The sequence below is a fragment of the Poecilia mexicana genome, unplaced genomic scaffold, assembly GCF_051168715.1.
Source record: "Poecilia mexicana isolate PSO_F unplaced genomic scaffold, ASM5116871v1 scaffold_20, whole genome shotgun sequence".
NCBI lineage: Eukaryota > Metazoa > Chordata > Actinopteri > Cyprinodontiformes > Poeciliidae > Poecilia > Poecilia mexicana.
In genome coordinates, this window is record NW_028263389.1 from 16,675,521 (window position 1) to 16,694,167 (window position 18,647).

The 18,647-nt window shown below is 37.9% G+C and overlaps 2 protein-coding genes and 1 pseudogene across 29 annotated transcripts in view; 1 reads left to right on the forward strand and 2 right to left on the reverse strand.

Annotated features, from left to right (window-relative positions):
* LOC106933855 (uncharacterized) overlaps window positions 1-16,159 on the reverse strand; it is a 60,680-nt gene extending 44,521 nt beyond the window's left edge. For 14 of the 24 annotated variants that reach the window (XM_088001502.1, XM_088001504.1, XM_088001499.1 and 11 more), the window contains exons 1-3: window positions 16,078-16,155; window positions 1,334-1,483; window positions 92-241 (exon numbers count right to left, since the gene is read on the reverse strand). In XM_088001502.1, coding sequence (XP_087857628.1) covers window positions 92-241; window positions 1,334-1,446 — 263 coding nt within the window. In that variant the 5' untranslated portion in view covers window positions 1,447-1,483; window positions 16,078-16,155. Of the gene's footprint in view, window positions 1-91; window positions 242-1,333; window positions 1,484-12,751 lie in introns of all 24 variants that reach the window. The other 10 variants (XM_088001514.1, XM_088001506.1, XM_088001513.1 and 7 more) reach the window with 5 other exon arrangements.
* Window positions 6,759-9,123, forward strand: LOC148153430 (uncharacterized; annotated as a pseudogene). Its single transcript, XR_015761724.1, has 5 exons — window positions 6,759-6,884; window positions 7,598-7,790; window positions 7,918-8,073; window positions 8,531-8,623; window positions 8,769-9,123. The product of XR_015761724.1 is annotated as an uncharacterized LOC148153430 (transcript).
* A 630-nt stretch (window positions 16,160-16,789) lies between the features above and the next one.
* dnajc13 (dnaJ homolog subfamily C member 13) overlaps window positions 16,790-18,647 on the reverse strand; it is a 30,354-nt gene continuing 28,496 nt past the window's right edge. For all 4 annotated transcript variants that reach the window (XM_088001493.1, XM_088001495.1, XM_088001494.1 and 1 more), the window contains 2 exons: window positions 18,496-18,595; window positions 16,790-17,792 (listed from right to left, as the gene is read on the reverse strand). In XM_088001493.1, the coding sequence (XP_087857619.1) occupies window positions 17,695-17,792; window positions 18,496-18,595 (198 nt within the window). In that variant the 3' untranslated portion in view covers window positions 16,790-17,694. The remainder of the gene's footprint in view (window positions 17,793-18,495; window positions 18,596-18,647) is intronic.

Consider the following 18,647-nt stretch of genomic DNA (forward strand, 5'->3'; position numbering starts at 1 on the left):
ATTAATATTTAGTTTGAGAGAATTTTCATTTTACTCAGTATTGTTCATGTTCTATGAAAATGCTCACATTTCTGGTTAACAGACGACTTACATTTGGTCTGGGAATCCAGGAGAATTACTGAAGCCCACAGGAACATCTATGGATCGCTCACTCATAGAAACGCCGCTGGGTGATGGAGAGACTGCCCTCTTCTCTGGATTCATCCTCCGGTTCCTCAGAGTCTCCTGCTGTGAAGCCCATCTGAGAGGGAAACAGAGACACTCAGTCACCATGGGATTCACTTCCAGTTCACCCAGTTAGCTACTGTAGAGGCTGGCCAGTAAAGCAGGAAGATGGTCATCTCCTGCGTTGAACTGAACGTGACCACTGCTTGTGTTGCTCGCCAACGTGGTGGGCATTGCTTATGGTTGCTAGCTAACGTGATGGGCATTGCTTACGGTTGCCAGCTAACGTGATGGGCATTGCTTACGGTTGCCAGCTAACGTGATGGGCATTGCTTACGGTTGCCAGCTAACGTGATGGGCATTGCTTACGGTTGCCAGCTAACGTGATGGGCATTGCTTACGGTTGCCAGCTAACGTGATGGGCATTGCTTACGGTTGCTAGCTAACGTGATGGGCATTGCTTACGGTTACTAGCTAACGTGATGGGCATTGCTTACGGTTGCCAGCTAACGTGATGGGCATTGCTTATGGTTGCCAGCCAATGTGCCCAGCACATATGGATATTTAATCTATCAAGGTGGAAATTTTCTTTAGTCTCTAAAACGATAAATAATTCATAGTATCACATTATCAACAATTTGTGAATAGAGCAAAATGCTTAGATCGCTATAGGTCAATGTTATTTAGGTTGGTTAAGAATAATGATTGCACTGTCAATGAATGGCTTCTAATAGATGTTCTTAGTTGCCAGAGGAACACAGTAACGCCACCATGAGCTCAGATGTTCAAAGTGATGAATAAAGAGGATGGATGCTCTCTACTAAAATATTTTTGTCATCTTTCCTGTTCTGTCAACAAACAGTTGAGACAGAGTTGATTTTGTTTTCACCACTATTTACCTGCTGTTATACCAGTCATTCAAAGTATTCTTAAAGATTGTCTGTTAGTCTGTTAGAAACCCAAATGGAAGTAAATGAATGTGATAAATGTGAATTTTGCATAAAATGTCCCAATTAAAGGGGAATGCTCATCAGGAGTAGCCCGACGAGATTAAATGAAACAAGCAATGTTTCACTGATTAATATTTAGTTTGAGAGAATTTTCATTTTACTCAGTATTGTTCATGTTCTATGAAAATGCTCACATTTCTGGTTAACAGACGACTTACATTTGGTCTGGGAATCCAGGAGAATTACTGAAGCCCACAGGAACATCTATGGATCGCTCACTCATAGAAACGCCGCTGGGTGATGGAGAGACTGCCCTCTTCTCTGGATTCATCCTCAGGTTCCTCCGAGTCTCCCGCAGTGAAGCCAATCTGAGAGGGAAACAGAGACACTTAGTCACCATGGGATTCACTTCCAATTCACCCAGTTAGCTGCTTCAGAAACTGGCCAGTAAAGCAGTAAGATGATCATCTCCTGGGTTGAACTGAACGTAAGCATCGCTGACGTTGCTCACTAACATGATGGGCATAGGGTAGGGGTGGCGTTAGAACCACTGATCCTCCAGAACCACTGGTTCCCACCCATCAGACCCACCTCCCAGGACCAGAACCGACCCGAGCAGAGCAGTGGAGTAGAACCTGGTTCCCCTTTAACTAGGAGAACAACAGATCTAGTCTAGATTTTAAATTATCACTACATAGAAAAATCATTTATAGTAAAAACTGAACAATAAATAAACTCTACATTCCTGAATAAACTGCAGTGTGTTTAGTTTTCTGTCCTTAAAGTAGTGGTCCCCAAACTACGGCCCGCTGGCTGGATCCGGCCCGCCTCCACATTTGGTCCGGCCCCTGAACAATACCAGAGAGCATTCAGATTTTTTTTCCCACTGTATTTTCCGGACTATAAGCCCCTTATATGTGGATTTTTCTTCAACCACCAGGGGGCTCTTTAGCAGGAAGTGGATCAAATGGAAGTCAAAATTGGAAATAAAAGAAGAAAGCACCCATTAAAACAGAATTAGGTTTTAATAGGGAATTGAAATTTGAGAATGTTGTTGATCAGTTAAATAGCATTGAGAGAAAAAAAGAAGATTTTTCGTTCTTTTTAAATAATACTGGGATCATTATGAGAATTTGAGGTAAAGATATTAGGATCCAGTAGATGGCAGTAGTGCAACAATAATGGATGCAAGCTGCCATTGAAATCTAAAGACGACGAAGAAAAAGAAAAGGGCAGCCTTATATTATGTCTATGGGGCAGCCCATATTTTCATTTAGCACATGCTAGTAGCAGACATGAAGGATCAGGACTTGTACTGTTACAGTTATCATTTGGAAACTACCGTAATCAGTTCAGTTAAATCTAAACTTGGCAACTTTTTCTTTTTCATCCGTAATAAATGTGATATTCAATTGACCTGTTATTACTCAAATTTTGGGTGTTCGCCCCCCTCTGCTGCTGCTGCATTGTTGTGGAAAACCTGGAGCGACAGAATATTTGCGACTTATATGTGCATGTTTAAAAAAAACAACAACAAAAAAACTTTGAGGTTGTAGTTTATGGTCCGGTGCGGCTCACAGTTCGGAAATTACGGACTATAATCCTTCCTGGATTTATTCTGTAAAGAACCCAGAGAGGGTTATTTGGTTATTTATTTCATTAACAGTGTTATTATTCATTTCCTGACTTTTGTTCTGTGAAGAACCCAGAGAGAGTTATTTAATTGTGCTTTCTGGAAAACAATACATTTTTACATTTAGGCACTCCTGCAATCGTCACACTTTTTCTGTTACAAACTGACTAGGAGAACAACAGATCTCATCTAGATGTTAAATTATTACATAATAAATCATTTATAGTGAAAACTGAACAATAAATAAACTCTACATTCCTGAATAAACTGCAGTTTGTTTAGTTTTCTGTCCTTAAAGAGTCGATCTGGTTCAGACACTTTCTGATCCAGAATCTTTTTCCATTAACCAAGATAGTTTTATAGGATAATTCTCCATCCTCTGCACTAATCAGGATGATAATAAATGAGTAGAGAGTTAAAGGCTCCGCAGGGAGGAACAACTTTGTTATTCACCAGGAACCTCTGGGTGGAGTTTGGAGAGAAACAAGATAAACCAGTTTTATTTTATCACCATGACTCAGTCAGAACAGATTAAAACTGCACAAAGCCCTGATTTACTTTAACTAGACTAGTGGTCGGCAACCCGAAATGTTGAAAGAGCCATATTGGACAAAAACAAACAAAAAAATCTGTCTTTGGCTGAAAAAAATTAAAAGCCTTATATAAGGTTTATAATTAAGGCAACACAGAATTTAAGTGCTTATACTTGCTATATTAGCCTATTATCAAAATGACTAAGTGTATACATATTTAGTATTTAAGATTAAATGTGTATTTTCCCTGGACGGAATGACGCACCACTGACTCTGTTGTACGATGGAGCTTTAAGTTTAATGTATTATGTTTTGTTGCATTGATAAAATTAAAGAAGTGCAATAAAGAAATCAGATTTTTGATGTAATTTTTATTATGAAGATTCAACAGGGTAAGATTTTTCCTTGTGGAACTCAAAAAATCTGCTCCTGAATGCAGTTTGCATAACGATCGCTCTTTGTAAATAATCACCGTAAAGTCTGATTGAAAAAACAAAACGGAACATGCATAACGTGCCTCTTATCTGGGCGACAAACGGAGTGCAATAAAACGCAACCTGCAGTTATAAAAATACAGCAGTAGCCTTTTGAAAAGGTAACGTTTATAAAATTAAATTAATACAGTTTAAGTTTGATTTCTGTGCAAATGCCAAGCAAGTCAGTGAAATAGCAGCATCCTTCTCTTTTGACACGCAACCATCCTCAGACCTGAGCAACAAAACACAATATCTCTAAGTGTCATTCTAAATATATACTGACAAAAATCACTAATCACTTTCTAAAAACAACCACTTAAACAACACTTTGTTTCTAAATATATGTGCCTATGGGAGGATTGTGTTCTTACGCGTTTTGACTTCTGTTTACGGACATTAGTGGACAGCTTCTCAACATCGGGCATGTAACTAATCTTGACGCGGCAGCTAATGTAGCAACTTCCCTGGAAATGTCTTTCCACATGACCGTATTTTTACCGCCACTTTTTCCCCCTACGCTTTGAACGGTGTGGCTTATATATTTACGTTTCCAGTTTTTTTTTTAAACAATTTGTAGGTGCAGCTTGAAAGGTGCACTCCATAGTCCGGAAAGTACGGTACTCCTTTTGTTATTCGACAACTTCTCTCTACAGAGCTAACGTTCAGGTAATCCTTCCGCATTAGCAATGAATCAGTCCAAGAATTGTAGAATCTCTCCTCAGTTATTTGTGTCTTTTCCCCTTTGCTCTCTGTGACCCACCACCACACACCCGTTGGTGTGTTTACAGCCACCTGCCTCGCATCCCGCCCAGCTAGAAGAAACATGTCACAGGTGATGACGCAAATCTTCGTTGAAGGAAATGTTGAAATTTAACATTTTGTCCTACACATTTTTATAGCGTTGGAAAACGTTAAGAATGATTGTGTCATGTTTGTCCTCCTACAGAAACCATATTAAAACAAAAAATATATTTACCACCCCCATCTTTTTCCATTTTCAAACATTTTTGAAAAAGCTCCAGGGAGCCACTAAGGCGGCGGTAAAGAGCCGCATGCGGGTTGCCGACCCCCAAGCTATACCATTTAAAATCCATGATGGCTCCTTACAGCTGTCTGTGGTTAACAGAAAATAAATCTTTCATTTACTGTCATTTCAGGATTTAAAACTGTTTTTTGAAGCAAAAATAAACATTTTAAGATTAAAATAGGAAAATCAGTTCATAAAGTTTATTGTTGTAGCTAACATTTAACATCATTTTTCTCAGGGAAATTTTCACTAGGCATCATTAAAAGTAAAGGCCGAACTTCAAGGCCACACAGAACTATTATAATGGCTACAAATGGCCCCCGCACTGCATGTTGAACACCCCTGGTCTACCTAGGAAGCAGTGCTAGGGTTGGCAAGCCGTTTTAACATAAATTTGGTTTCGTCTGACTATCCATAATTACATTCCAGATATCCAAAAATGCTTTTTGACTAGACAAAACTACATTTTGACTATCCGGAATGGTAATTTAAGATATCTGTATTTACATTCTAACTAGTAAAAATAATAATTCAAGATGTCTTCAATTAGATTTTGACTAGTGAAAATTCCTTTCAAGATATCTTAAATTACGTCACTGGATATGTCAATTGACGGGACACCTATCCATAATTACAATTTAAGATATCTTCACACAGTTATGACTAGTCAAAATTACAATTTTAGGTATCTGAATTAAGAATGACGTGGAAGCCCCTTTGTGCTGTCCAAACAGTTGCCTGCAGAATTTTATGTTTCCTGTACAAAATTATCAGTAAATCCCACAAATTAGAAAAAGCTAGGCAATGTTGGATATGCGGAGAACGAAAAACTTCATAAACTATAAGATTGCTTCTGATATCTGCAAATAATTTCCTGTTTATTCATTTCCGACTAACCGAATGCTATTAGAAACAGCTTTGAAAAGCTAAAATTGCTATTGTCAAACCATTTTCAACAAGAAAGTGATGCATTTTCAAACGTCTTTTTTCACTTTCTCCATTTTTCATTATTTAACTTTCAAATTGCTATGCAAGTCAGGGACGTTTTGACAAGACAGAATACTAATTCAAGATATCAGTAATGTCATTCTGACTAGTTGGAATGTTAATTTAAGGGATCTTAAATAGGAAATCTGCAAGTAATTCAAGATATCTTGAATTCATTTAGTTATCTTAAAAGGAATTTTGACTAGTCAAAATTACAATTCAAGATACCTTTAATTTAATTTTGTCTAGTCATCATTTCCTTTTAAGATATGTATAATTTAGTTTTTACTAGTCAAAACTACATATCTCCTATCCAAAAATAAATTTAAGATATCTTGAATTATGGAATCTTTAGAGATATCTTTAATTAGAATTATGACGAGTCAAAACTAAATCGAGATATCTTGAATTTAATTTATGACTAGTCATAATTCAATTGTAGACATATGAAGTGTATTTCAGATAGTCGGTAATTAATTTTAGATATCTTGAAGTCTCCATACAAGTTAATGGTAAATCTGACGTCATGTCGAATAGTCAGAATGTAATTTCAAATAGTTATTTTGTCCAGTCAAAATATAATTAGAGATATCTTAACGCTAAAATGTCTAGTCATAAAACAATGAGATATCTGGAATGTAAGGGCGGTAAAACCGAATTTATGTTAAAGCGGCTTGCCATAGAACACCACAAAGGGGCTTCCACGTCATTCTTAATTCAGATACCTAAAATTGTAATTTTGACTAGTCACAATTAAGTTCAAGATATCTGAAATTGTAATTACACTGGAAAAAGTGTAGCACAGAGTTGTTCATTCAAGCTAATAACTACCATTGAATACAATGTAAAATAATTGACTTGGTTGTGAAAGTCTATTTTTTTGCATTCTGAGGTGTCAATTTTGATTCAGACTGAATTAATAAGACTTCTGAAGGGAAGAAAGCAAATATTTTGGTTCCTCTCAAAACATGCTGAAAGGAAATGATGTCATATTTTCAATCTGAGTCACGTGAGCAGAAGTTGGGGAGAAGTGCTTGGAGAGCTTCGTCCGTTTCGGCATGGGGAAGAAGGAATGATTAACGTCCGAGCACGTTATCAAAGAATAAACCCGCGGTAAGTACTAAACTAAGCTGATGTAAACGTGTCTTAACAAGCCTACAATTGTATTAATGCAAAAGACCGAGTTAATGTCACCTGGTTAGCAAGCTGAAAGTCCCGCCTAAATGTGGGTATCCCAGTAAACGCTTTCTTTTTCGCTGGGTTAAATGTGGTGTAATTTCTGAACTTACACGTATTTCACGAGAAATATAACTATGTGTACATTGTTCGGTTGTAGCTGGAATTAATCAAGGTAGGCATAATTCGTTACCAATCAATAGCTTCCACCACGGTTAGCTCGGCTACACGGTGAACTTGACTAGCTTAACCCATGTAAAGCCATGTTAGCAATTAGTCTAGTGTGTTTATACCACTATGATTGTAAAGTCCCAGTTTGTTAATGGTAGCGAGGCCCGTTGAAAATTAATGGTGTTTTGTGCATGCATTATACTTGTATGGTATGGGCGGTGATGTTTCCCAGTGTTCGCCATGCTGGTTTGTCCAACTGTTAAAACGGTTTCACAGGATATTCTCTCGGTAAGCGAATCTCCTTGTTAAGCCTTAAACTTTTTGTTCGGCTCTACAACTGGTTTTCATGCATTTTGTTCACGACACTGCCCCATTTACTGTAGGTTAAGAACTTCATTTTCCGAATGCATTGTGTTTTCAGAGATATGTCATGGCATGCTGGCAGGTATCTTATGAAGTGTGATTTCGCACTCGCCCAGCAGAGACAGTCCAGAAAACCTTGAGAAAGAAAGAGCATCTCTTCTGACTGAAATAAAGATAAGAAACAATGAGAGAACCATACGGGAGAAGATGGCCAGGACTTTTCAGTTCAGGAGGCAAGAGATTGTGGATCAGAAGCCAACCATCGAGAACCTCATGAAAAGATGGCCATCTTTATTTCAGATGGAAGAGGTACACTTTTTACAACTTTTTGTATACTTAAGCCCATAGATGAGAAAATGTTTTGTTTTTTTAATTTTCTTTATTTCACATTATTCTTAAATTTTAAGTGTATTTCGCAATGTTTTCTTGTGTGCAGGTTGATGCAGAGTTTCTGCGGGTTACTGCAGTTCCCCTCCTGACCAGATTTATGGCGCACCTGGAAAAGCACTCCCCGCAGCTGCTGAAGATCTTCAGAAAGAAAGGAGGGATCACTAAAGCAAAAACTGCCACGATCCTTGAGTTTCTTGACCAGGTATGATGTGCAGTATATAATTAGCCACTAACGACAGCCCTCAATCCTTCTACATGAAGAGGATGTGCAGATGATGTGCAATTGATGTACATGGCATTGTTATTGTGTGCCAAGTTTTGCACCATATTCACTATCAACCATTTAAAAACAGAAAAACATGTGCCACCTATGAGTACATTAATGTGTAGTAGCGCATAGAAAATAATTTCTGCACCTGTCACTATAGGAACCCAAACAGGAGCCATCCAGTCTGTCTTCATATTTAAAGAGGGACTACTAGTGACCTCTGGCAGATGTACTAGAATGGCTTTACATTTTCACTGCTTTCAATTTGTCTGCCATGGATTCAGTATTGACCAGGCACACACTGTAAAAGCACTGTTTATGGTAGAGCTGGGAATTAAGTTGCTAGACTAGTGTACACATCGCATAATAACCATTTTGATTGTCCCTAAAGGGTGCTGATGCAGATTTCAGAAGGGAGTGTATCCTCAAAGCTCTCATCATCTACCTGGGAGAACGTGCTGAGGACCTTATAAAGGAATACATGGTATGTCCAGATATTTTCTGTCACAATGATGATTCAACTTTATTCATCACGGGAGAACACCTATGCCATTATACAGTATATAGTGATTAATGAGGTGTGCCAGACTGCAGTTGTTCAGTTGCATATTTCGTATATTTTGCCTCAGGTCTCCCAGAAAGATCAAGCCGAGCAGGAGCTGGAGAGGACCATCATGGCAGTCTTCGTCTTCAGAGAGAATTCAAGCCTTCTACAGCAGCCCCAAGACGATGGTGTGGAAGTCCTCAGCTGGAGTGGCAATGCTCTTTGGACTTTGCTATGCTCTTAACATGGAGTATCCACAGGGTTTCAGGTTCACCTTTGAGGCCCTTCAGAAGATCCTGATGGAGCTTGGTTCCAACAAGATGACTTCCAAGATTCGCAAACTCAGTGGTGAACTCAAAACTGCACAGTAGTGTATATTTGTGTGTGCTTAATGTGTGCATGTAGTTGCCACTGGCATTTATTTAAGAGGTAGACCACCTCACAGCACTTTGTTATACAGGCTCACGGGGTCACTTTCATGGAGTGCTTTTGTTGGAATTTTAGTTCTTTGATGATGTTTAGAGATGCAACATTCCTTCAAGTTCAGATGTGTTTGAACAGTACAACAACAGTGAATGCTTTCTGTCCATTTAATTTTGCTTGATAAGCCATATTGTCTTTATTTCATTGCTCTGATGTAGAGCAACATGTTTATATTTGTTTGTCTGAACATGCAACTTTTTTGTCCTTTTTTACTTGAGGAATAAATGGCTTAGAAAAAAACTGTTGCTGGAGTGTGTTAAGTGTGATGTGAGTGATGCAAATTGTTTATGAAACAAAGTTTATGAAATATATAAAAAAAAGACTTTCATGGTGCCAATGAATTAATTAATGCAAGGTATATATATTTGATGGGTTCAAGTCAAATATATTAGTTTGGTTCAAAAACTAAAATGTAAATAATTTAACTTGGATAAAGGTGAAGAATTAATATTGGGTCAAGTAAAGTAATATGGTTTGGTTCAATATTAAATAGTCATGTTGTACCAAACCACTTTATTTAGATTCTGTGAAGTCAAATATATTAGATGCAACAAATGGACATCAATTTTTTTAATTTAAGCTGGGCCACACTTTTTCCAGTGTACGGATAGGTGTCCCGACAAATGACAGATCCAGTGACGTCATTTTAGATATCTTGAAAGGAATTTTAACTAGTCCAAATATCTTGAATTATTATTCTTTCTAGTCAGAATGTGAATGCAGATATCTTAAAATACCATTCGGGATAGTCAAAACGTAGATTTCTCTAGTCAAAATGCATTTTTAGATATCTGGCATGTAATTACGGTCTTGTGAGAAATTCTGTTCCCCTGTGAAAATCTGTTCCCCCTGTGTCGGGAGCGCGCATTGCAGCTAGAGAGGTGGATTCGGCGGATCTGACCATTTTCACGGCGCTTCTGATCGATTTCTCGGTAAAAACTGCTCGTATAATCATGTCAATGTTGTAACTTTCAGTTTAATCGGCAGCTATCAAAATAAAAATACATACATAAATAAACAAGGTCCTGTGTGGAGGTCTTTTTACGCTATTTTGTGTTATTTTAAACGCGAGGAGAATCGATCTTTTTTTTTTCTTCAGCTTTTGCCTCGTAAGCCTCACAAATAAAAGTCAGTCAACAAACACAGGTTCCCAACACGAAGTGTGCATTTATCATTTTTCATTTCTGATAAAGGAAGAGGGAAGCTGGCCGATGATAGGGCACAAAAATAAAGACTTCCTGAAAAGATCAGTGTAAACTTTTTGGTAAATCCCGTTCTAATGTATAATAAGGACAATAAGGAAATGTCAAGCATGCTATCACACGTAATTTTTGAGAATTTGGAAACAGTTACTTTTTATTTCCCAAAGTTATGGGGGGAGAAGAGGAGAGAATGGATATTTCACCAGCCTGATAAAATCTGTTCCCCCTCTATGGAATGGAAACAAATTAATTTACCTTCAGTCTTTTACTGTTTTAATTATTCTTATCAACAAGAAATCCTGTGATTTTCATAACTTTTGCTCTTTTTTTGACAAAGTTAGGATGGGGGAACAAAATATTTTAAGCGCCTGAGAAAATCTGTTCCCCCCCCCTTAAAATGGAAACAAATAAATTTGCCTTCAAAGTCTTTCACTGTGTTAACTCCATTAATCATCAACAAGAAATCCTGCAAGTTTTAAAACATTAGCTCTTTATTTGCCAAAGTTAGGATGGGGGAACAAAATATATTAGCTCTTTCAGCCACCTGAAATATATTCCCCCTACATAAAATGGACATGTACAGTGAATTATTTTCTTTGTTACCTAAAATGTGAATCATTAAATGAAGCTGTTTATTTCAGTTTGCAGAAAAACTCCTAGCAAAAGTGGTTGTGGATTTTCCTGTTTCCACTGCGGCGTCTACAGCATGAGGTTGGACGTTGCTGTGAGACTTATTCTTAGCAGTGGTGATTATAACATTAATATTCTTATTTTGAGTGTTAATGAAAATTTTTATCATGACTATAATTTGTATGTTTGGATAAAAAAAAATATGTACTTAGCCAAAACTTAATACATCAACATGTGAAAACAGTTATTTAACAAAATTGTTTGTCTACAACTTCAAATTTATTTGTTTCCATTTTAAAGGGGGGAACAGATTTTCTCAGGCGCTACAAATATTTTGTCCCCCCAGCCTAACTTTGTCAAAAAAAGAGCAAATGTTATGGAAATCACAGGATTTCTTATTGATCATAAGGGGAATCAACACAGTAAAAGACTTGCAGGTAAATTAATTTGTTTCCATTTTAAGTAGGGGGAACCGATTTTCCCAGGCGCTTAAAATATTTTGTTCCCCCATCCTAACTTTGGCAAATAAAGAGCTAATGTTTTAAAACTTGCAGGATTTCTTGTTGATCATAAGGGGAATTAACACAGTAAAATACTGTGAAGGTAAATTAATTTGTTTACATTTTATACTGGGGGAACAGATTTTCTCAGGCGCTTAAAATATTTTGTTCCCCCATCCTAACTTTGTCAAAAAAAAAGAGCATATGTTATGAAAATCACAGGATTTCTTGTTGATGATAAGAATAATTAAAACAGTAAAAGACTGAAGGTAAATTAATTTGTTTCCATTCCATAGAGGGGGAACAGATTTTATCAGGCTGGTGAAATATCCATTCTCTCCTCTTCTCCCCCCATAACTTTGGGAAATAAAAAGTAACTGTTTCCAACTTCTCAAAAATTACGTGTGATAGCATGCTTGACATTTCCTTATTATACATTAGAACGGGATTTACCAAAAAGTTTACACTGATCTTTTCAGGAAGTCTTTATTTTTGTGCCCTATCATCGGCCTCTTCCTTTATCAGAAATGAAAAATGATAAATGCACACTTCGTGTAGGGAACCTGTGTTTGTTGACCGACTTATTTGTGAGGCTTACGAGGCAAAAGCTGAAGAAAAAAAAAAAAGATCGATTCTCCTCGCGTTTAAAATAACACAAAACAGCGTAAAAAGACCTCCACACAGGACCTCGTTTATTTATGTATGTATTTTTATTTTGACAGCTGCCGATTAAACTGAAAGTTACAACATTGACATGATTATACGAGCAGTTTTTACCGAGAAATCGATCAGAAGCGCCGTGAAAATGGTCAGATCCGCCGAATCCACCTCTCTGGCTGCAATGCGCGCTCCCGACACAGGGGGAACAGATTTTCACAGGGGAACAGAAACCGAATTTATGTTAAAGTGGCTTGCCATGGTTGCTACGTGCCAGGAGGGCACAGTGCGCATGCGTCATTACGAATGTTTCCTCAGGGCGTCGAAGGATCAACGGAAACTTTTCAAAAACGTTTTCTGAGCGGAGACGAACAACTTTCTATCCAGAGCAGCAAATGGCAGCAGCGAAGTGAAATATCTGATATTAAATCACATTTCCGTCTCCTCTCGCTAATAGAGATAATATCTGAACAGCAGAAGGTTCTGGGCAGCTCGGTTCTACTGAAGGGTTCGGTCTGTTCTCTCCTCTCCGGTCTGGAAACACAGAAACTCCTAAAAACGGGTCGGAAGCAGTTTGATAGAAAGTTAGAACTCACCGGACCGACTGCTGAAGTCTGCGCCACAAAAATGGAGTCCAGAACTGAAGGACACCTCTTGGTGAAATACTTTCAGTTTAATGTGTGCGCATGCGCAGTGTCTACAGGTGAGGCGCACCTGGACGCGCCCCATTTCATAATGAAAATGCAGTTTAGTTCTGGTTTCACTTTGGGTATCCTGGGTTTTCGGTGTCAGAAACCAGAAAATGATTAAACCTTTGCAGGTGTGTCGAGTTAATTAGCCTATTAGCGTTTGACATAATGAGTTTACGTTAATTAACGTTTTCATTATCTGTGTGAGCAGGGCCATGCAGAGACCACTACAGGGGCAGGTGCTCAAAAAAAGGGCACATCTAATGGCATTCTAGGACAGAATATTAACAAAGCCACTCAGCTTTCAGAGTTTAATAAACAATGCTAAATTACAAAATTGTGAGATATACAATCAAAGCTAAGGAAAATATCTATATAGAGCATACAACTATGCATATGTAAGATATTTTATTAGTAATTTCTATTTTGTTATAGGAAAGTACTGCAATATTCAAACCCGCAATTTAGCAAGGTATGTAAATCAGAGCTAGAGCACCAGACATATTTTGTCTTTACAGAATTACACTATTAAAAATATAAACAAAGGCACAATGCAACCTTTTAGTGTAATCTATGAAACAAAGAGCTGCCTGTTTGCTACACTTGCAGTGGAGATGAAGATGGTCCATTCAGGAAAGCAGAGCTGCATCAAACTTTAACTGCAGTTTGATTGTGGAGCTGCAGAAAAAAGAAAAAACAAAAACTAAAGCAAAAACTGAATTGTTGATGCATGTCACCATGAGGAAAGCCTACTAAGTTTTACTTGTAAAAAATTTTTTTTTTAAATTAAAATCACACATTTTTGACTCATGAGGTGAAAAATTTTGCAAAACAAACTTATTTGCGCATGTCAGAAATCTTTTCTTGATTTTGTAAGTTTTTGTTTCACTCAAAGTTTTGCTTGTGATTCTCGCATGACGTCGAGAATCGACGTCATGCGAGAATCTTTTGCCCAAAATCGCAGCAAAAGATTTCGCATGTGTGAAAATAAAAGTTTGTTTGGCAAATAAATTTAAGTTCACGAGACAAAAATGAGTAATTTAATTTTTTTAAAAAAAGTTTTTTTAAAACAAAACTTGTTTTAAAAAATGAAATCATTACAATTCCAAAAGTTTTGATTACAATTTTATTTTACTCAACTGAGGTTAGTTTTTTTTAATTGAAAAATTGGGAATAAAAATTAACTTCATACTCTGCTAACCAGACACTAAACTTAAAGTCTGAGTTGAGTTTTTTCCCCTTCATTAATGACACACTTTTATTACATACATTATATGTATCATTGTAGTTCAGGGTGAGTTATTTTTAATTCTAAATTAATGGACTTTTATTTAAGTGCTATTCTCCTTCAAGATACATTTACCTAACGCTGGAATAAATGCAATGTACATTATGCAGCAAAGGAAATTAGAAGACATATATCCATTATGAAGATGATCGGTTTTGGACGGCCGATGTGCCATTATTGCATAAGCAATACTGAAGAATGACTGCTGTCATTAACGATACAGAGAAGCTTTCAGTTATCTAGTTTTGCTAGCAAAGTCGTTAGCTAGCAGCTAGCTAATAGCACAACAGCCTAATGTCTGTATGATTAAAAACATTGAATCGATAGATAAGAACAGTTTTTCCTCACCTGGCTGTCTCCTGCTCAGCAGTTCTTCAGAGAAAGGCAGACGCAGAGGCCTGTCAGTGTCTGTTGTATTTCATTACCTCTCTGCTTAAACCGCTGAAGCAGAAACAATACGTTCAACGTTTTCCGTCAACTGACAAGTAGCAAGTCTACTCCACTTTATTCACCAAAAACTTTTTTCTTAATTCACCAAAGCCTGTTCTGTAATCTCGAGTTGGCTACGTTGAGCTCCGCAGTTAGATGCCTTATCTCACTGTGCGAGAGGCAATTTTGCGTTGTGAGTCATGGGCAAAAGATCAAAGGTAACAAGGTGACTGAAGGGGTTATGCTGGTTTTGTTGAGAAATACAAAAACAAACAAACAAACAAACAAACAAAAAACTAAATAATTTTAGTACAGGTTACTATGTGTCAGAAGAGGACTTAGGAAATAATACCAAAAGAAAAACAAACAAAAAAAAAAAACCCATTTTGGACCAAAAGGGCACTTGGGGGCAAGGAGCAAAAGGGGCAGGTGTTCAACCTCCCCTGGCCTCTGCACGTGCCTGTGTGTGAGTATCAACTTTTCAAACTACTCAGGCCTTCTTGTGCTGGTCCATATTGTTTCCCAAAGAACCAGGATTACAAAGTAGTTTTTTTTTTTTTTTAATCTTATCTGTAATTAAATTCAAGATATCTTAACATGCGATTACGGATAGGTGTCCCGTCAAATGACAGATCCAGTGACGTCATTTAAGATATCTTGAAAGGAATTTTGACTCATCAAAATGTAATTGAAGACATCTTGAATTATTATTCTTACTAGTCAGAATGTAAATGCAGATATCTTAAATTCCCATTAGGGATAGTCAAAATGTAGTTTTGTCTAGTTAAAATGCATTTTTAGATATCTGGAATGTAATTACGGATAGTCAGACGAAACCAAATTTATGTTAAAATGGCTTGCCAAGCTATACCATTTAAAATCCATGATGGCTCCTTACAGCTGTCTGTGGTTAATGGATAATAAATCCTTCATTTACTGTCATTTCAGGATTTAGAACAGTTTTTCTGAGGCAAAAATGAACATTTTAATATTCAAATAGGAAAAAGTGTTTATAAAGTTTATTGTTGTAGCTCATATTTAACATTTAAAATTATTTTTAAATTCTCAGGGAAATTTTTACCAACCATTATTAAAATCAAAAGCTGAACTTGGAGGCCACACAGAACTATTATAAATGGCCCCCTCACCGCATGTTGAACACCCCTGGTCTAACTTGGAAGTGGCTCCGTCTTAGAAGGCCTCAGTGCGCATGCGTCATTAGGAATGTTTACTCAGGGCGTCGAAGGATCAACGGAAACTTTTCAAAAACGTTTTTTCTGAGCGGAGACAAAGAAATTTCTATCCAGAGCAGCAAATGGCAGCACCGCAGTCAAATATCTGACATGAAATCATATTTCCGCCTCCTCTCGCTAATAGAGATAATATCTGAACAGCAGAAGGTTCTGGGCAGCTCGGTTCTACTGAAGGGTTCGGTCTGTTCTCTCCTCTCCGGTCTGGAAACACAGAAACGTCTAAAAACGGGTCGGAAGCAGTTTGATAGAAAGTTAGAACTCACCGGACCAACTGCTGAAGTCTGCGCCACAAAGTGCGCCACAAAATGGAGTCCAGAACTGACGTGTTGGTGAAATACTTTCAGTTTCTATAAATCAGCTGATGTGTGTGCATGCGCAGTGTCTCTACATGTGAGGTGTTACGTCAATCCGCGTTTCCCCATCAGGAGGCGCTCCCAGACAGGCCCCATTTCATAATGAAACTGCAGTTTAGTTCTGGTTTAACTTTGGGCATCCTGGAAATGAAAATGATTAAACCTTTGCAGGTGTGTTGAGTTAATTAGCTGATTAGCGTTTGACACCATGAGTTTCCGTTAATTCACGTTTTCATTATCTGTGTTAGTGTCAACTTTTCAAACCACTCAGGCCTTCTTGTGCTGGTCCGTATTGTTTCCCCAAGAACCAGAACCAAACATGGAGAAGCAGCACTTAGTTTCTATGTTCCTCTAATCTGAAACAAACTTCCAAAAAAACTGCTGAAACACTGAGTTCCTTTAAATTAACATTAAAACATATCTGTTTAGGGCTGCTTTCGATTAATAACTGGAACATAATTTTTTTTTAAAGTTTTGATTAAAATGTAATTCTTTTTTATCTTATGTGTTTATAATGTAAAGCATTTTGAATCATCTTGGTGCTGAAATGTGCTGGATAAATAAACTTGTCTTACTATAATTCAGGCTGTTCATCACAAGTCTAAATACAAAAGAACAACACTTTAGGTTCCCTTTTATTCTTAAAATTTTATGTACAAGATGTGACTGATTTCATTTTTAAATGTACATTCAATATAGAAAGTTTATATACGTAATATTACATTGAACATCTCACAAATTGCACTAGTCTTTCACATAAGATTCAAAATCAGAGTCAAAGTCATTCATCACGTCTGCAGAAGCTCATTTCCTGTGGTTACTTTAAGTTTCTATCTTTACTTAAATAGTCTAGTGCTTTTTGAGTTCTGGGGAGAGATTTGCTTAAAACATGGTAGGCAGGGAAGAAGAAGAAGGATGAAGATTAGAGGAATTAAAGTCTGGCTATCAGAGCTGGACAAGCAAAATCAGAAAGGTCCACTTCAGTTTTGGGAGTTTTTTTTCCTGGGGAGATTTCACACTTTTTTCTTTTTTAAATATCCAATGTCATTTCTATTCCAAGTCATAATATTGTGAAATGTATGTAAAAAGCGAGCACAAACACGGCCAAATTTTCTAGGACAAGGAGATTTTGGGATATGATAAACAAGAAAAGACTGAAAGAAGAGGAGAGAAATTCCCCTAATAATAAGACTTGGTCTTTCTGCAGCTTTCTAACAAAAAAAAAACTAGAGTAAAAAATATATTCATACAAAAAAGTAAACCTTTTTCTGTCAGAAGAATAAGTAGCACAGGAAAAGAAAATCCAAATATGGTCATTTGTTAAAAGAAAGCAAATCTTGAAGACTTGAGTGTCATCTGAAAGCCGGGGGAAGGAGAGTGATGCTGCAGGACGAGTCGCAGAGAATTTGGTGACCGTCTCCCTCGGTCTTCCCTCTCCAGTTCCTTCTGATGTTTGGGGAGCCGAGCGGCCCCCTCTCCGAGCCGCAGAGGGCAGTCTGGGAGCCTTAGCGCGACTATGTCGCTCTTTCAGCTTTGGTCTCCGCTGTCGTTGTCTACAGGGGGTGGGACGCTGGACAATACTGTCGAGCCAGTTCCTGCCGTGAGGTAACCTGCAACTCCTGGACCTGCAGGCCACAGGGACAACGGGTTAGGCTGCAGACAAGACGGGACTTAGAAGAGGTGAAGCGCTAAGGATGAGCTATAATGGTTAAAGAGTGAATGTCCACAGAGCTCATCAATGTACTTTCCCTAAGATGGAACCAAGACGACGTGAAAGTTAAGAAACTAAAGCAGTTTTCTCCAAATGCTCCACTCTTTAGGAGTCATTGACATGCAAAAGTATTCACATGCCTTCACAGTGAATAAATGTATATATATATTTTACCACTGAGATGAAGACGTTGGAATGGAAAGTGTCACGATGGAACAAGGATGGAGGAAAGGGGAGGATAATTATGTGACAGTAGGAGCCAGGCAAGAGTCTACCTGCATCAAAGCAAGAAAGAGGAGGGCTGTGGGGGCCCAGCTCTGGGTCTAGAGCCCACCCCGCAGAGGGCTGCTGGCGGCCAGGAGAGAAGGAGTGGAAACCCCTGAGGAGGAAACGTAGAGGACAAACAGGGAAGGGAAGCGGAGAGCCGGGAAGTTACAGGGACTGGATAGAAAAAGGATTGCTTGGAGGAATCAGCCAAGTGATTTTTAGGATAAAGCAAATCATTAAGTTTCATCATCAGCTCAGAGAGAAGCAAGGAGGGCCGACATTATTAGTAACTGGCAAAGTTTTGCTGATGTTATTAATGTTAGGAGCCTGAAATGACAACAAGACTTTACCCGTCAGGTAGCCTGCAGTCTGAGACTCTGAGATGAAAAGATCATGCTTCTGGTCTTTGAAGGCACTCCACACTGAAGACCTCGCAAGGATTTCATTCACCTTTGAAACAGCAATTAGAAAGTTTTTATTTGTAAAACAATTATTGTCATGT